This window comes from Cetorhinus maximus, chromosome 28, assembly GCF_964194155.1.
Source record: "Cetorhinus maximus chromosome 28, sCetMax3.hap1.1, whole genome shotgun sequence".
NCBI lineage: Eukaryota > Metazoa > Chordata > Chondrichthyes > Lamniformes > Cetorhinidae > Cetorhinus > Cetorhinus maximus.
The window spans coordinates 7421047-7439113 of NC_135906.1; the positions used below are offsets into that span (position 1 = coordinate 7421047).

At 48.8% G+C, this 18067-nt stretch overlaps 1 protein-coding gene across 1 annotated transcript in view; it reads left to right on the forward strand.

The window, feature by feature from the left end:
• The window catches only part of LOC144668790 (asialoglycoprotein receptor 1-like), a 35847-nt gene extending 18593 nt beyond the window's left edge, over positions 1-17254 (forward strand). Inside the window, exons 5-9 of the mRNA XM_078531137.1 lie at positions 4403-4477; positions 6596-6670; positions 8449-8600; positions 10486-10598; positions 15944-17254. Coding sequence (XP_078387263.1) covers positions 4403-4477; positions 6596-6670; positions 8449-8600; positions 10486-10598; positions 15944-16088 — 560 coding nt within the window. The 3' untranslated portion in view covers positions 16089-17254. The remainder of the gene's footprint in view (positions 1-4402; positions 4478-6595; positions 6671-8448; positions 8601-10485; positions 10599-15943) is intronic.
• The last annotated feature ends 813 nt before the right edge of the window (positions 17255-18067 follow it).

The following is an 18067-nucleotide window of genomic DNA, read 5'->3' on the forward strand; positions in this document are numbered from 1 at the left end:
GCTTATCTGAATCCTAACTCCATCAATCTTCCTAGGTTTCACCTTTAATACCTGTGCCTAACAAAAACATATCAATCTCAGTTTTGACCTTCTCAAGTGGAGCCAGTTCCACTTCCCTTCTTGTGTGAAGAAGTGCTTTCTGACATCACTTCCTGCTTCTAACTTTAAGGTCACGACCCCTTGTTCTGGACTCCCCCCCACCGGAGGAAATAATGTTGATCGACTCCGTCAAACAGCTTAATTACCCTAAACACCCCGATCGGGGCGCTTATTAAAGCCATTGGAGTTTAGCAGAATGAGAGGTGACCTTATTGAAGGAAAGGAGATCCCGAGGGGATTTGATAGGGGGGATAGCGGGAGGTCGTTTCCACTCGCGGGGGAGACTGGAACCCGAGAACGGAGTTTAAGAATAAGAGTTCTACCCTTTAAGACGGGGGTTTGTTTTCTCTCAGAGGAGGGTTAGTCTGTGGAATTCTCTTTCCCCAGCGAGCAGTGGAGGCCGGGTCACTGAATATATTCAAGGCCGAGTTAGACAGGTTTTGGATAGACAATCGGGTCAAGGGGGTAGGGAGGACAGGGAGGAAAGCGGAGCTGAGACCACAACCAGATCAGCCACGATCTTACTGGATGGCGGGAGCAGGTTCGGAGGCCGACCCCGCCCCTAAGATCCTATTCTGGGACCCTGAGCAAACTCCAGCGGGACATGGTCACACTGGAGGGTCTAGTCACCCGGGGATCTGCCAACGCGCACCTAACCAACCTCTGCAGTCAGGCCAATCGAACCTATCGGGGGTAGAGTTCGGGCTCCATCCCTGGGCCGCTTTGTTTGCTTCTCGGGCCTGGTTTACTGGAACCTTTGACCTCTCAGTTGCCCCTCCCCCATTCTACTCCAGAACAGCAATGTCCAGCTCAAAATGAGCCTGTTCGTGTCTTTATTTGCCTCCATTCAGAAAGATATGAGGAATTGGAATTCTTGCTTCTCTCTCCCTCAGCAGGTACCCCTCTCTTTTTTTGTATGGAGCTTCCCCGAGTATCACATTCAACAATTAACTGAAAGGGGGCCTCTGGGGTTGGAGGTTCTTCTCTTTCACCCCCGTGACTGTAAATCCTGAAGTTCTCTTCCACAGGAGAGGATAAAGTATCCAGTGCGACCCCAAGCAACACAATATAAATGGATGAAGCTGAGCGACAGCTTCATTTGCTTCTCCTTGTTCACCCAGAGCCAACCATAGAGAGAGCGCCGATGGGGAGGGGAATTGCCTGTGGATCAAATTCTGTGTAGTTCAGTGTGAGGAACGCAAGCCGGAGATTGAGGCTGAATTCAATATGAGACCTTCTAGCTGCAGTTCCCGGCAGAGCCAGCGGGTGGCAGCAACATTCTGGCTCCGACCACTGATATTAAACCCGCTTGAGTTCATCTCAGCCTTGCATTGGCGCACCCCATGCAGTGTTCTCACGGACCCCAAGACCCAGGGTGAGACCCCCCCCCCACCCCCGAGTCACAACTGATAGGATTGAACTCCCCCCACCCCTCCCCGGCTCTTCCTGTATTGAGGTCGGGGTGGGGTGGTGGGGGGGTGGGGGGTGGGGGGATGATGGGGGCTTTAAGCTTGGGTCAGTGCACCCCCTCTCCCCCTCAGGATGAGGATAGACACGAGCTAGCCCGGGTCGCTCAGCCATCGCTTTCTGCTGGATCCTGATCCCATTTCGAGTGCTCTAAACCTGACTGATCAGGGATGGCGCCCGTCACCTAACTGCAGCACTCTGGGTCTAGATCCACGGGAGGTTCACCAGACTGATCCCCGGGATGGCGGGACCTTCCTGTGAGGGGAGCTTGAGGAGACTGGGCCTGTAATCCTCTGGAAATTAGAAGAATGAGAGGTGATCTCATTGAAAAATCCTTACAGGGTAGATGCAGGAAGGATGTTTCCGTTGGCTGGGGGGGTCTAGAACCAGGGGACACAGTCTCAGAATAAGGGACAGGCCATTTGGGACTGAGATGAGGAGGAATTTCTTCACTCAGAAGGTGAATCTTTGGAATTCTCTGCCCCAAAGGGCTGTGGAGGCTCAGTCACCCAGTCAGCTCAAAACTGGGATCGATAGATTTCTACATCCTAAAAACATCAAGGGGTAACGGAGACAGTGAAGGAAAATGGTGCATGTTCAAGACATAGATCAATAGATTTCCACGTATTAAAGATATTGAGAGATACGGGGAAAGTGTTGGGAAAATGGTGTTGAGGTGGATGATCAGCCATGATCACATTGAATGACGGGGCAGGCTCGAGGGGCCGAATGGCTTACTCCTGCCCCTGTTTCGTATGTTCCTATGCTCCCAGGGCTCTGCCCTGGCATGTTTTATGTTGGAGGCGTAGGGGCTGATTTGCCTCCCCATCCTGGACCAATGTTAGTCAGGTTGTGCTCTGCCTTACTCCGGCTACCCGAGTGAGGAGCTTGGGCCTGTCCCCATTGGAGTTTAGAAGGACGAGATGTGATCTAACTGAAACATGTGAGATCCTGAGGAGACTTGACAGGGTTGGAAGCAGGGAGGAGTTCCCCTTGTGGGGGAATCCAGAACTAGGGGCCTCAGTTTAAAACTTAGGGGTCTCTCATTTAAGGCTGAGATGAGGAGAATTTGTTTCCTCTCAGAGGGTTGTTAACTTGTGGAATTCCCTACCCCAGAGAGCAGTGAGACTGGGTCACTGAATATGCTCAAGGCTGAGTTAGACAGATTCTTGATCTACAAGGGAGCCAAGGGATATGAGGGGGCAGACAGGAAAGTGGAGTTGAGATCACAGCCAGGTCAGCCATGATCTTATTGACTGGGGGAGCAGGCTCATAAGGCCTAATGGCCTCCTCCTGCTCCTAAATCTTGTGTGCTCCTTGTGTGTTCTTGTGGATGGACTTGGATGAATTTTGGGGGTTCAGTTCATTGCTGGTCTTCCTCAGAGTGTGGGAAGGCCACAGCGGACAGGGTACATCCAGATTGTGGGTGGAGTGTCTGGGCAGCAGCCAGCTGGGCTGCAGACCTTCTGACCTTGAGAGAACTCCCTGAATATGGAGGTGGCAGGAGGGTTTAATGACCCTGGTCCAATCAGACCATCTGGCTCACACTCCGGCCTCCATAGAAACCCAGGAAATGATGCAAGAGGTCTGCTGACATCACTTCCAGCTCACTTCGATGTTTCAAGCTCTCAAACTGGGAAATTATTTGTCCAATTCATTCCCAGTGTTGCTTGTAAGGCCAACATTTATTGCCCATCTCTGGTACCCTTTGTGGATGAAATGATGAGCTGCTTTTCTTAGGTCACCATAATGAAGGTGACATAGCCCCAAGTCAGGATGGTGAGTGGCTTGGATGGGAACTTCCAGGTGACGGTGTTCCCATCTACCTGCTGCCCTTGTCCTACGTGGTGGAGGTCGTGAGTTTGGAAGGTGCTGTCTAAGGAGCCTTGGTGAGTTCCTACAGTGCATCTTGTAGATGGTACACACTGCTGCTACTGTGCATCGGTGGTGGAGGGAGTGCATGTTGGAGGTGGTGGATGTGGTGCCAGTCCAGGGCTGCTTTGCCCTTGATGGTGTTGAGCTTCTTGAGTGTTGTTGGAGCTGTACTCATCCAGGCAAGTGGGGAGTATTCCATCATTGGCCTCATCTGGAGTACTGCATCCAGTTCTGGGCACCATGCTTGAGGAAGGCTTTGGAGAGAGTGCAGAGTAGAGTCACAAGAATGATTCCCGGAATGAAGAACTGAAGCTATGAGGGTAGATTGGAGAGATTGGGACTGTTTTCCCTGGAGAAAAGAAGGCTGAGAGGAGACTTGATAGAGGTGTTCAAGATCCTGAGGGGTATGGACAGGGTAAATAGTGAGAAACTGTTCCCACTCAAGAGAACATCAAGAACTAGAACAAACAGATTCAAAATAATGGACAAAAGGAATAAATGTGATGTGAGGGAAAGTTTTTTCCACCCAGAGGGTGGTTGGGGTCTGGAACAAACTTCCTGAAAGGGTGGTGGAGGCAGGTTCGATCGAGGTATTCAAAAAGGGAATTGGGTTGCTACCTGAAAAGAGAGAATGTGTAAGGTTACGGGGATAAGGCAGGGGAGTGGGACTAGGTGGAATACTCTTTCAGAGAGCCAGTGCAGACTTGATGGGCCGAATGGCCTCCTTCTGCACAGTAAAAGCACTGTGATACTGTGATCACACTTTTAACTTCATGTACTTTCCCACCGGATCTGTAGGTGAAACAGAGGATAGTGGATTGTGTCTTTACCCATTTCCACTCTATTCTAGAAGATAAGTGCATGGGAGAGGGAAATCACTTCTCCCATATGTCCAGAAAGTGAACAATAACCTCATGCAACAAGCACCAGATCCTGCATTAACATTTGGTTTTATTTACAGTTGCACGGCTATCAGCAGATGTGGGGAACACACGCACGGAACTGAAACAGGGTCAGTCACAGATGACCAACGACAGTAAGTTACAAATGGCAAAGATTTCTTTCCTTTTCTTTTGCACACATTTCTCTGTTTTATTCAGTCTGACCATCTCCAAATTGTGGGTTTAACATAAACTTAAATTCAATCTTCTGTCTGTGTGAACTTATCATCAACCATTTCTGTGTCAAGTCCCTGTGTCCCCATTTATAGTGGGAATTTCCTATGTTAACTGGTCACGGTGTTATCCCATTCTTCTCTGTAGAGGTGCTGTAGTGCCACCACTGGTAGGAGGGTGTAATTGCAGCATGACTGTTTACATAGGTGGTTTACATTATTTATGTGGACCAAGGAATTTACATTATAGTGGAAGTATAAAAATAGGGTTTGACTTTTGAAGGTGAAGTGAATGTGGTCTATGTGCCGCCCTCCAACTCCACTTCACTTTGAGGCTCCGGTTGCCCTGGACTTCCTGTGTGTGATCCCAGTACGATCAATATAAGCAAACAGACGGGCTTTATTTCAATGTTTGGATTTGCTCAGGATATATTACAATCCAGAGAGCAGCACAACCAACCCCTCCCCTCAACTTTTATGTCTTGTCAATCCTTCCCCTGAAGCCCAGGAACCCGGTCTCCCCGATGCTCTTATCTGGAACTTGTTGATCTACCTGCTTTGAACGTAGTGTGTGTAGGGGTTCGGAAGCGGACTCTTTTAGCCCTATTACCCCACCGGTGCATAAATCCTGAACCAGAGTGCTGAGATCGGGCAGTATTGGCAGCTTAAGATGAGTGCAGACGAATGGGGAACATGGATCTCAACTTGGCATGTCTCAGCCTGAGGGTTAAACGTACACACTCTGTACATTCTCGTGTTCACACAGCCAGAGTAAATATTCTACTGCTTAGTACATGGGTATCCATTACCTAGGGATTTACTAATATGTAGCAAAGTGACGCACCCATTGACAGGAAAACACCTTACGCTCATCACCCAAACACACTTGCATAGGTAGCCACAGGCAAATACAGTGATGCACATCCACTGCCAATTAGGGTAGGAATGAGAGCATTTGCATTTTATATTGTGCCTTTCACAACCTCAGGATGCCCAAAGCACTTTACAGCCAATTAAGTAATTGTGTAGCGTAATCACTGTTGTGATGTAAGAGACACGACAGGCAAATTGCACACAGCAAGATCCCGCTAACAGCAATGTGACAATAATCTGTATGGTGATGTTGACTGGGGGATAAATATTGGCTGGGACACGAGGGAGAACACTCCTTCAAAATAATACCAAGTGTTATTTTATGTTCCACCTGAGAGGGCGGGCTAGTTTAGTTTAATGTATCACCTGGAAGACTCCCTCAGTGCTGCACAGGAGTGTCAGCCTGGAATATGTGCTCAAGTCCTGGGTGGGACTTGATCTCGTAACCTGCTGGCTCACTGAGCCACAGCTGACACCAGTTTACTTCCCAACAGCAGTCGCTGACCACAATGAGAGCCATGACTGGTTTCGAGCTTCCTCTTGCCCTTAGATATCAATTCAGTTGATTGCCTGGACTCCAGAGTCGGACCTCCTGCTGGTCTGGATACCCCTGCTGCACATGGAGAACTGGGATTCCCAACAACTGCCAACAACTGCCAGTGTTTTGCTCCAGCAGTTGAATCAATACCTCTGCCACATATTCCCCATAGTCACCAGGGTTGACAGCAGATACCCGCCGTTTGAAGATGGCACTAGTTTTCTCGTATCGCTTCTGCAGTATAAAGGTCTGGCACATACAGGGTTAACGTGGGACTGAGTACAGTAACGCACACACTGATGTAAGAAGGCACATGACCCAGACCCAGCAGTCAGTGTGGTGTTGAGCAGAGACGTGTAAAGGCCTAAGCATGGAGACAGTCCCTAGCTTGTACCCTTTACTGTACGCGTGTAAATATTTCTAGTAGTCAGTGAAGACTTACAGTTAACCTATAGAAGACTATGGAAACTTCTTTAAGTCGTATGGTTCTGTAACCAACACCCTCCCAACAGCTTCAGCGACGCCCTGCCTCAGGTACCCTGTACTGCGGAGAGTGACAGTAACGGAGCCTGCAACGTTAAAGGGGATTAAATGCTACAACCAGCATTAACACTGTGTTTCTTTTGCAGTTGTGAAACTGGCTGACCAAACCCGTCAATCGCACAACGACTTTAGGTTTCAGCTGGCGGACACGAGTGAAAACTGTGAGTGTTAATAGCTCGGGAGACTTTGTGGCCCGTCTCCTGAAACATACTCTCACCCACTTTGTGAGTTAGTGAGTCAAGTACATTACACAATTCAGAGCCAATAATTGGCCGTGCGTGTCCCACAAGGCCCATGGGATACCAAGGAGGCCCGTGGGAAGGGATTGTCATGGAGGCTGTTAGGCACGACTGCCCTCTTCATACCTACCTTGACCTCCCCAGTATACAGTGCCACCAGTCACCCTGACCCTTCACCTTTATGTATCAGTTTCTTTCCTGCCTGGAGCTCGGGGTCTCTGCAGTGCCAGCTGGATCGAGAGGAGATCACAGACTTCTTTACTCATTCATGGGATGTGGGCTTCGCTGGCTGGGCCAGCATTTATTGCCCATCCCTAGTTGCCCTTGAGAAGGTGGTGGTGAGCTGCCTTCTTGAACCACTGCAGTCCATGTGGTGTAGGTACACCCACAGTGCTGTTAGGGAGGGAGTTCTAGGGTTTTGACCCAGTGACAGTGAAGGAACGACCAAGTCAGGATGGTGAGTGGCTTGGAGGGGAACTTCCAGGTGATGGTGTTCCCGTCTATCTGCTGCCATTGCCCTTCTAGATGCTAAAGGTCATGTGTTTGGAAGGCACTGTCTAAGATGATGTAATGGAATAAAAGCATAACCTTAACCACTAACCAGGAACAGGTTAAATCAACAAAGGGAGATGGTGGCGTAGTGGTAATGTCACTAGATCAGAAGCCCAAGCTAATCCTCTGGAGGGCATGGGTTCAAATCCCACCATGGAACCTAGTAGAATTTGAATTCGATTAATAAATCTGGAATATAAAGCTAGTCTCAGTAATGGTGACCATAATATGTTGTTAAAAAGCCATGTGGTTCACCAACGTCCTTACCCAGTCTGGCCTACGTGTGGCTCCAGACTAACCACAATGTGGTTGACTCGTAACCACCATCTGAAATGGCTGAGCCTTGCAAGCCACAAGGGCAATTAGGGATGGGCAACAAATGTTGACACTTTGCAGTGTTGCCCACATCCAATGAAAATAAACTCTCCAGGCCTACCCAATTGGGCATTCCTAGAATCCAAGATCATTGATCACCCATGATGCCAGCCAGACATTGCTCCAAGATGGTTGCTGCCTCTGATTGGTCATGTCTGGAAGTTTCACTCCATGGTCTCCTGCCCATGATCTCCAGCCCTGGAGGGGTCACTGAGAGGTCACTTGTTGATGTGTGGTACCTGTGAAACACTGGAGCTATTGCCTCCCTCAGGCACAAGGGGGATAGATATCCCTGGGCCCCAATGATCTAGGCCCTGTCCCTCATTGTCACCATGGCTGCGGGCTCGCACGCGTTGGAAGCCTGCCCACAGGGCCTAACAACGTCAGACAGGGCAGGAGGCATGTGACCCTGCTAAATAACTCGCCGGTGATCTCCTTATTTGGCAGCAGAACAAGCTGACAGCCCAGGTCAATCGGGGCCTGGGGCCTTCCCCATAAACTAGCATTGCCCCCTGGCCAATGGGGATGGTAGAGGGAAGTGCTGATGCCCTACTGATTCCCCCTAAGTCTGTGCCTACCCCATACCCCCCCCACCGCCTGAGGTGGCACTAAGACAAGGAGGGAGGACGCCCCTGTGTTCAATGTTCTGGGCAATAGGCAAGGAAGCCACTTGCTGTAAAGGCTGGTGCGGGTGTTAGAATAACTTGGGCTCTGGGATGTGTTGTCACTGTTCATTCGGGGAGCACGAGCGACTGATTGATTGTCTTTCACAGGCCGGCCTCGGATGGAGTGCCCCAAACAATGGGCTTTACTGCGTCAGAAATGTTACCTCTTCTCAGGAACCTTAGAAGATTGGTCATCGTCACAGAAATTTTGTGCGTCAAAGATGTCCAACCTGGCTGTGATTGACAGCGCCGAGAAGCAGGTTAGAATGCGGCTGGGGCCAGGATCTTCAGTGGCTGGGAAATCCCTCACTGGAAGTATGGACGAACCTCATCTCCCTGTGTAACCGGGGTTCCCCGCCCCACTCTCAGGGAGAGCGTGAACAGATCGGAGAGATTTCCCTAACCCTAACCTTAAGAGACGAGTGGGGTTTGTGTCAGGTGGGATGATAACATTTTTAAAAGAAAACTTCAACCCCTCCCCCGCCTATTTCTGGGGGGAGGGGCGGTCGACCAACCAGCTCCCAAGAGGCAGGACACCTATTTAAATATTATAATGAGGTTGTGCGCCTCTGATTTGATCTCTTTCCCATGGCTGGATAGGTTTCCCAGGCCGTAGGGAGCCCAGCAGCCAACGGGAGGTGAGAATTTCTGCATGGAAGAGTGGGGTGGCTTTCCAGCACGGCTTGTGGGCCAAAGAGAGCAGGTGGTCTGCACCCAAGAACCTCCCCCCATCATCTACCTCCCTCCCGTCATCCCACCCTGATCCATAAATGCCCCAGCAATTGGCCATGCCCCCTCAGCCCCAGGATTGGAGATGGGACTTCACCCCCAGATCATCAACCACAGCACCCCACACCCCTACGCTACCACTACCCCGGCCGCAGGGCACCCACCTGCTCCTGGTCAACGGGTCCACTCTGGAGCACCCCCTGCCCGAGATGGGGGGGGGCGGCCAAGCCTGCCCGCTGGCTTCCAGGCTGGGAAGGAGTCAAAACCCCACAGCAACAGGGGGGAAAACACAGAACCCCAGGGCCACCACTCCTCTGCCCTCTGGAAAAAACCCCGGGGCGGGGTCAAAATCGGGGTCAGTGCTCCTGTTCATCGTTTTCTTCACTCACCCAGGCCTACGCGGCCGATGACCGAGCAGAATGCAGTGCCGGCTCCCTCCAGCCTGTCCCGCAGGCCTGGTGTATCGCGGGGCGGAAGCTGGGAGGTCCCACGTGATTGGGGTCCGCTCATGTGTCATTTTAGATGAAATACAGAGTGAATTGCTGCCTGAGGCTCTCCTCACTGCACACAGCCTCAGTGACGAGGAGCGTAGGCTTGCAACTCAGGACTACACTCACTGCGAGAGGAGGCTTCTGGAGCGTGGGCTTTGCAGGCCCTTGAAATTGGGCCTCGTTCCTCAGGCATCACCAGGCCTCCTAAGCGCCCAAAATGGTGGACATGAGGCGCGTGGCACATCTCCAGCCAGTACTGCCGTCACCCGCCCTAGCTGATAGGAAGAGGCCAGAGGCATCCTTTACCCACACCCGAAACAGGCATTGTGCCCTTTGCTGAAACAGCTAAGGGGCCTGGCATTTGGTTCAGGCCCTCGCTCCGAACCTGGTTTGACGTGAGGCAGCCGGGAACCATTGGAGTTGGAGAAACCAGGCCTGGGAACACCTGTAGCAACGAAGGGCCTAGCTGATCTGAATGAGGAATTGTGGGTGGGGGTGGGGGGGGTGGTGGGGAAAGTAGACATGCTCACCCTCAGCCCACAGTAAAAGATCCTCCTGATCACCGCTGTCCCCTGACCCCGCCCCCACCTGCGACCTTTGACCTCCCGACCCCAGGCCTCCCAGCCCCAAGGCTGCCAACTCCTGACCCCCCACACCTCCCACCCCCAACCCAGGCTCCGAGGTCCGAAGCCCAATATCTGGGGCTCCTCAGCCCATTCCATTCATGTGCAGGTTGTTCTTGTGTGTGGGGGTCATGGAGAGCATAAAAATGGGTGTCCCCAAATGCCTAGGCCGCAACGTTAAACAACACCAGTCATGTAAGGTGCTGTAGTATTGTCAAATACTAGTCAACCATGCTGTCACAGCATCAGATGTCTCACAGCATCAGATGTCTCATAGCGGTATGTTTGTGTTTTTACCACAGGGATTTTTGAAACGGGAAATTAAATCTAAGCAGCACTGGATTGGCCTCAATGAGTCAAATACTACGGACGAATGGTCTTGGGTGGATGGTACCAATTATGCTTCCACACAAACGTAAGTTATCTTTTTAATTGCGCAATCTCGGCCAGGCCAAGTGATCTCTTTCGGTGCCCCTTCGTCTTGTGATGTTGAGCCACTGTGTGTTAAACAGAAAGGCAGATGCATCTCCAGCTTTGACAGTTGATCCCAAGGGTCATTGGGTTCCAACGGAAGTGAAAGCCTTTTGAAAGCAGGGCCGCATCTTGCTTTCAAATCCTTCCATGGCCTGCCCCCACCCCCACCCCCACCAATCTCTGTGCACAAGAACTCCAGAAGTAGGAGCAGGAGTAGACCATTCGGCCCATCAAGCCAATACAGTCATGGCTGATCTTGGGCTTTAACTGAATTTTCCTGCCTGCTCCCCATATCCCTTAATTCCCTGAGAGACCAAAAATCCATCTATCCCAGCCTTAAAGCATTCAACGATGGAACATCCACAACCCTCTGGGGCAGAGAATTCCAAAGATTCCCAACCCTTTGAGTGAAGACATTTCCCCTCATCTCAGTCCTAAACGATCGGCTCTTTATCCTGAGACTGTGATCTCTGTAAGCTCCTCCAGCCCCTTTACTCTCCGAGATACCTGTGCTCCTCTAACTTTGCCTTCTTGAGCATCCCTGTTTTTTATTGCTCCACCATTGGTGGCCATGCCTTCAGTGCCAAGGCTACAAGCTCTGGAATTGCCTCTCCAAACTTCTCTGCCCCTCTACCTCGCTTTCCTCCCTTAACACACTCCTCAAAACCTACCTCTTTGACCAATCTTTTGGACATGTGACCAAACATATCTCTTAAGAAGCTCAGGGTCAAAATTGTTTGATAACGCTCCGTTAAATCATCTTGGAGCATTTTCCTAGTGCATGAATCGCAGAATATTAGTATGCAGGTACAGCAAGCAATTAGGAAAGCTGATAGAATGTTATCATTTAGTGTGAGGGGAATTGAATACAAGGTTCGAGAGGTTATGCTTCAGTTATACAAGACTTTAGTGAGACTGGAATTTAGAAGAGTAAGAGGCGATTTGATTGAAACATATAAGATCCTGAGGGGTCTTGACAGGGTGGATGTGGAGAGGATGTTTCCTCTTGTGGGAGAATCCAGAACCAGGGGGTCATTGTTTAAAAATAAGGGGTCGCTCATTTAAGACAGAGATGAGGAGAAATTTTTTCTCTCAGAGGATCGTGAGTCTTTGGAACTCTCTTCCTCTAAAGGTGGTGGAAGCAGAGTCTTTGAATATTTTTAAGGCAGAGCTGGATAGATTCTTGATATGTAAGGAGGTGAAAAGTTATTGGGTGTATGCAGGAATATGGGGCTTGAGGTTACAATCAGATTAACCATGGTCTTATTGAATGGTGCAGCAGGTTCGAGGGGCCGAGTGGCCTACTCCTGCTCTTAATTCATGTGTTTGTATGTATGTATGTACTACATTAAAGGTGCCATATAAATGCAAGTTGTTTATTTTGAGCCATGCTCCTACCGATTTGTAAATCAGATTCACATCCCTAAACTCAGGAGGAACACATTTTAATTCAACTCCGGCGAGAAACCCAGGGATCAGGTCGAACATTGCCTTTGTACCCTGCTGGTCCCTGGGATGAGGGCACCGTCCTATAATGAAAGGCTAAGTAAATTGGGCCTATAGCCTTTGAAGTTTAGAAGATGAGAGACGATCTCATTGAAATCTGCAAGATTCTGTCGGGGTTTGATAAGGTGGACGCTGAGGGATTGTTTCCGTTGGTCGGGGAGTCTAAAATACGGGGCCACAGTCTCAGGTTAAGGGGCCGATCATTTAGGACTGAGATGAGGAGAAATTACTTCACTCAAAGGGTTGCGACTCTTTGGAATTCTCTGCCCCAGAGGGTTGTGATGCTCCATCGTTGAATATTTAAGGCTGGGATAGATGGATTTTTGGTCTCTCAGGGAGTCAAGGGATATGGGACAAAAACAAAAATACCTGGAAAAACTCAGCAGGTCTGACAGCATCTGCGGAGAGAAACACAGATAAAGCTTCGAGTCCGTATGACTCTTCATCAGAACTAAGGAAATATAGAAATGAGGTGAAATATAAGCTGGTTGAGGGGGGTGGGACAGGTAGAGCTGGATAGAGGCCCAGTGTTAGGTGGAGGCAAAGAAGAGATTGCCGAAGATGTCACAGACAAAAGGACAAAGGGGTGTTGACGGTGGTGATATTATCTAAGGAATGTGCTAATGGGGACATTAAGGGTAGCAAGCAGGACAAGCTAGTGGCAGATGGCCCTAATGGGGGTGGGGTGGGGGGAAGGGATCGAAATGGGCTAAAAGGTGGAGATAAAACAATATATCAAAATAAATTTAAAAATAGGTGGGAAAAGAACATTTTTTTTAAAATTATAAGTTATTGGAAAAAGGGAGATCGGAAAGGGGGTGGGGATGGAGGAGAGAGTTCATGATCTGAAATTGTTGATCTCAATATTAAGTCCAGAAGGCTGTAAAGTGCCTAATCGGAAGATGAGGCGCTGTTCCTCCAGTTTGCAGAAATATAGGAAATGGGCAGGAAAATAGAGTTGAAGCCCAAGATCAGCCATGATCGTATTGAATGACGGAACAAGCTCGACAGGCCATCTGGTCTACTCCTGCTCCTATTAATAGTGTTCCGGTGTTCTATCCAATATAATCCTCCACGAACTGCAATGCAGAGTGGAACTGCCTGGAATGTAAAACCAGGGTTACTCCCAGCAGCAAACATCATAGACCTGTGCTGCCTGAAGCAACCTCACTTCCTCCTCCACTGTGATCTCTCCGCGCATCCAACTCAGGTTTTGTGACCCCCTCCTCCCCCCAACACCATCAAACGGGTGGTTATCTGCTGCTTTACTGTTGGCTGTGAATTGTACTCCATGCATACCTGCACTACCTAAACATGCAGACTAGCCTCCACTCTACAGCATCACCCCTCCTTCTCCAACAATACCTGGGTAGGGAGATTGGCTTTTGATGTGAATGCAAGATCTTTCTTTACTTGAATTCATCTCATAAGGGATGTGGAGTAAAGTGACACTTGCTATTGTCGAGTGTGGCTCCAAGAGAAAACGCTTCTCATTTCTAGCAGTTTATGGCCCTTCAACAAGTCTAACCTGGATTTCTGTACATGTCAATGATCCTCAAATCCAAGCACAGGAATGGAAGAGCTTTGTCCTGTCTCAAGGGAAGATCTTGCAGCATTCTCTATTCAAGTCTCACTGCCTCCCCCTAGTCCTATCCCATCGAGAATTTTACAACTATGAGTCGTGGTTCAGTGGGTAGCACTCTCGCCCGCTCCAGGCTCTTGTGGACAAAATCCATCCCAGAGCATCCCAGCGCTGTGCTGAAGGAATGCTGTCTTTCAATCGAGGCCCTTACCTGTCCTCTCAGCTAGGCATAAAAGATCCCACAGTGAAGAATGCCAGAGGGATTCTCCCTATTTATCTCTCAAGCAACTGCAAACAAATTATTGGATTTGCTGCTTCCGGTTTCCTCTAGTGCCTCCACATAACTGGCATCCTTCTTCTCTGGTACCTCTCTGGTCAGTCTCCTCTGCCTGCTCTCCGAGATGTTGACTGGAGAACCCTGCTTCGGACACCATGAAATGGCTTCATAGTCTAGATTATGTTAATGGCAGGTCTTCATTAACAACTCATACAATGTACAAATATACAGTAGAGGGTACAGGTGTGGAGCTGACTCCAGTCTAGGTCTTTATCCATCTCTGTCCATCTCTAGACTGACCCCAGCCCTGGATTGTGTGCCGTTTTACACCATTGTGTGGTGCTACAGTGCTCAGTCCCACATTCACCCTTTATGTGCCAGACCCAACGACTACATCAACATCCTTCCCAATGTGTGGTGCCCAGGTTTGGGCACAGCTGAGGCTGAACCAGTGAGTTATAAAGGCCCAGCAAAACTTCCTTGCTTTTGTACTTTACACCATTAGCCTAGGATCGCAGACGCAATCATTCCAACAGTTTATGCTGGGTGCGAACCAAGGTCCAAAAGGTTACAAGGTTATGAGTGGGCGAAAGGCTGTAGCCTCCACATGCCCAAACCCCCCCTTTTCCCCATGGTGTAACCGGAGCAGAACATGACAGCACGTCTTAGGGCAGCTGTCCAGAGAAAGGGAGAGAATTTCTAAGGGGTACCCCAGACCTCGCTCCGTAACCATCACTGTCCGTTTCTAGCCCTTTATGCCATTTCTCCAGGGTCTCTGTTGACCTATGAAGAACCCCTGTGGAAATTCCATGCATGGCGCTGTTATATGTGTACCACCCACAGTTTCCATGGTTCAAACGATGTGACAGGGCTGGCTGAGATAGTAATCAAAACTCACTCGAGCCCTGTATGTTCGCAAAGTCGTGGAAATCCGACACAAAAAACATGAAATGCTTAGAAACATTCGGCAGGTCAGGCAGCATCTGTGGAGAAAGAACCAGAGTTGACATTTCAGATGGTAGGGATTTCTGACAATACGAGACCGATGTCCAGTGTGTGTTCTGCAACGGTTACATTGTTATTGAACCAACCGTGGGATTTTTTTGTTCCTGGGATGTGGGCTTCGCTGGCTGGGCCAGCATTTATTGCCCATCCCTAGTTGCCCTTGAGAAGGTGGTGGTGAGCTGCCTTCTTGAACCGCTGCAGTCCATGTGGTGTAGGTACAATCACAGTGCTGTTAGGGAGGGAGTTCCAGGATTTTGACTCAACTACATCGAAGGAATGGCGATATATTTCCAAGTCAGGATGGTGAGTGTAGTATAATAGGTTAATGGAATAATTATGGTAATGAACGATGTAGACCATGATGTAACAGTGACATCAGCAGTCATGTGCTAGGTTATGGGGCGAGACGATGGAACAGTCTGTACTCATGAGAGACATACCTATCCTGTAACCTCTCTTACACATAGTGTTAATAAACCAGTTTGAAATAACTGCCATAGTAAGATCACAGTCTCTCTAGATAAGATAGGCAGCACGTACCAGGAGCCAGTGACCATGCCACCAGCATATGAAACAGTGTGTGGTTTGGAGGGGAACTTGAAGGTGGAGGTGTTCCCAAGCGTCTGCTACCTTTGGTCCTCTGGGCGGTAGAGGTCGCAGATTTCGAAGGTGCTGCGGAGGGAGGCTTGGTGAGTTGCTGGCATGCCTCTTGTAGGATGCATGTGGGATAGCCTCCACCCAATAATGGCATTACCACTCAAGCTGGGGTCAGCTGCCCTTGTTCTTTCAGGTGAGGTTATAAAGTGACTTCACTTCAAAAATATTTGGTTGTCTGTGAAACGAACAGGGAAACCCTGAAGTAGCGAAACGCGCTATATAAAAGAAAGTCTTTCTTACTGATGTTTTTATTCTTTAGGTTTTGGGCTACTGGTGAACCCAGAAACCTTGGAAATTACGAAACCTGCGCAGGTATGAAGAGCGATGGGAAATGGAGCGTTTTTTCATGTAGTCAAAAACTTAACTTCATTTGTGAACGACCGGTATCCTGTCATTTTAAGTAACTCCTCACTCGGTCAAAGGTGAAGACCCGAATCTTCTCTTGATTCAGAATCTATTTTTTGATCCCAGATATGAGCTGCATTGCAACACCCCTTGGGCTAACCCCCTCCCCCCCCACCCCGCCCCCAGATACAACTGCTCTCTTGAAGTTAGATTGCTCAATGCACCAAAAAGAATCAACATATCTAACCCATTTAAGGAACAGCAGAAAAAATAATTTGACAGAATTTAATTCTGCATAGAAAGCTTAATTCAACCAGATTTTTTTTTTTTCATTATTCTGCTTAATGTATAGCTGCAGTAATGCCTCGGATGACTTAAACAGTATCTGTGAAAACTTTTTCTAAATGCCCATTTTACCAATGCATGTAGAGTCTGCTGCAGATGGGTTCATGCTATCAATTATGAGGTTTTTTTTTTAAAAATTCATTCACGGGATGTGGGTATCACTGGCTAGGCCAGCATTTATTGCCCTTGTTGAGAGGGCATTGCAGAGTCAACCACATTGACTCTTGGGTCTGGAGTCACATGTAGGCCAGATTTCCTTCCCTAAGGGACATTCGTGAACCAGGCGGGGCTTTTTAACAACAATTGGCAATGGTTTCATGGTCATCGTCAGACTTTTAATTCCATATTTTTTTTATTGATATCAAATTTTACCATTTGGGATTTGAACCCTTGTTCCCCTGAGTCTCTGGAATACAAGTCCAGTCACAATACCGCTGCGCCACCGCCTCCCCTCGACTGCCAACCACTTAATGGTGCATCGGCCTATATGGTCACAGACTCCTCCCTCAAGTTATATTGTTTACTGTTCTGCTGTGGAATACAGAAAATGATGGGGCCCAGAGCTATCAAATGACACAGACTGGCACATATTCCCTGTCGTTCTGAGCATTGTAAAAGTTTCCCTTTATTGGGTGGGTTGTTTTGTCCTCTGGAGATCTGATGTGTGCCGGCTCTGTGGGTGAATGACAGCCACGCTGAAATGAAATGTCAGCAGCCAGCGAAGCAAATTCTCTCTGACATCTCCGCGTGTTTACTTTTTGTTCTGAATCCTGCGTAATCTCTCTGCGATTAATGTGTGAAAGAATGTAACCCTTTGCTTATTTGGATTGTTTACACCGTGGATCAGAGCACTTCAATAAAGTAAAATACAATTTTTTCATTTCGGACGCCCTTGTGCCTCATTTCCTCGCGCAAGGACTTGGTTATAATTTATTGCTGAATGAGTGTAAAAGGGAGTGAATAAAAACTACCCCCTACTATTCGTCAGTTATATAAACGACATAGATGACCATGCCGGGGGCAGGATTAGTAAGTTTGCGGATGACACAAAGATTGGCCGGGTGGTTAACAGTGAGGTTGAGTGTCTTGGGCGACAGGAAGATATAGACGGGATGGTCAAATGGGCAGATAAGTGGCAGATGGAATTTAACCCTGAAAAGTGTGAGGTGATACACTTTGGAAGGAGTAATTTGACAAGGAAGTATTCAATGAATGGCATGACACTAGGAAGTTCTGAGGAACAAAGGGACCTTGGCATGTGTGTCCATAGATCACTGAAGGCAGAGGGGCATGTTAGTGGGGTGGTGAAAAAGGCATATGGGACACTTGCCTTTATCAATCGAGGCATAGATACAAAAGTAGGGAGGTCATGTTGGAGTTGTATAGAACCTTGGTGAGGCCACAGCTGGAGTACTATGTGCAGTTCTGGTTGCCACATTATAGGAAGGATGTGATTGCACTGGAGGGGGTGCAGAGGAGATTCACCAAGATGTTGTCTGGGATGAAACATTTAAGTTATGAAGAGAGGTTGGATAGACATGGGTTGTTTTCATTGGAGCAGAGAAGACTGAGGGGTGACCTGATCGAGGTGTACAAGATTATGAGGGGCATAGACAGGGTGGATAGGGAGCAGCTGTTCCCCTTAGTTGAAGGGTCAGTCACGAGAGGACACAAGTTCAAGATGAGGAGCAGG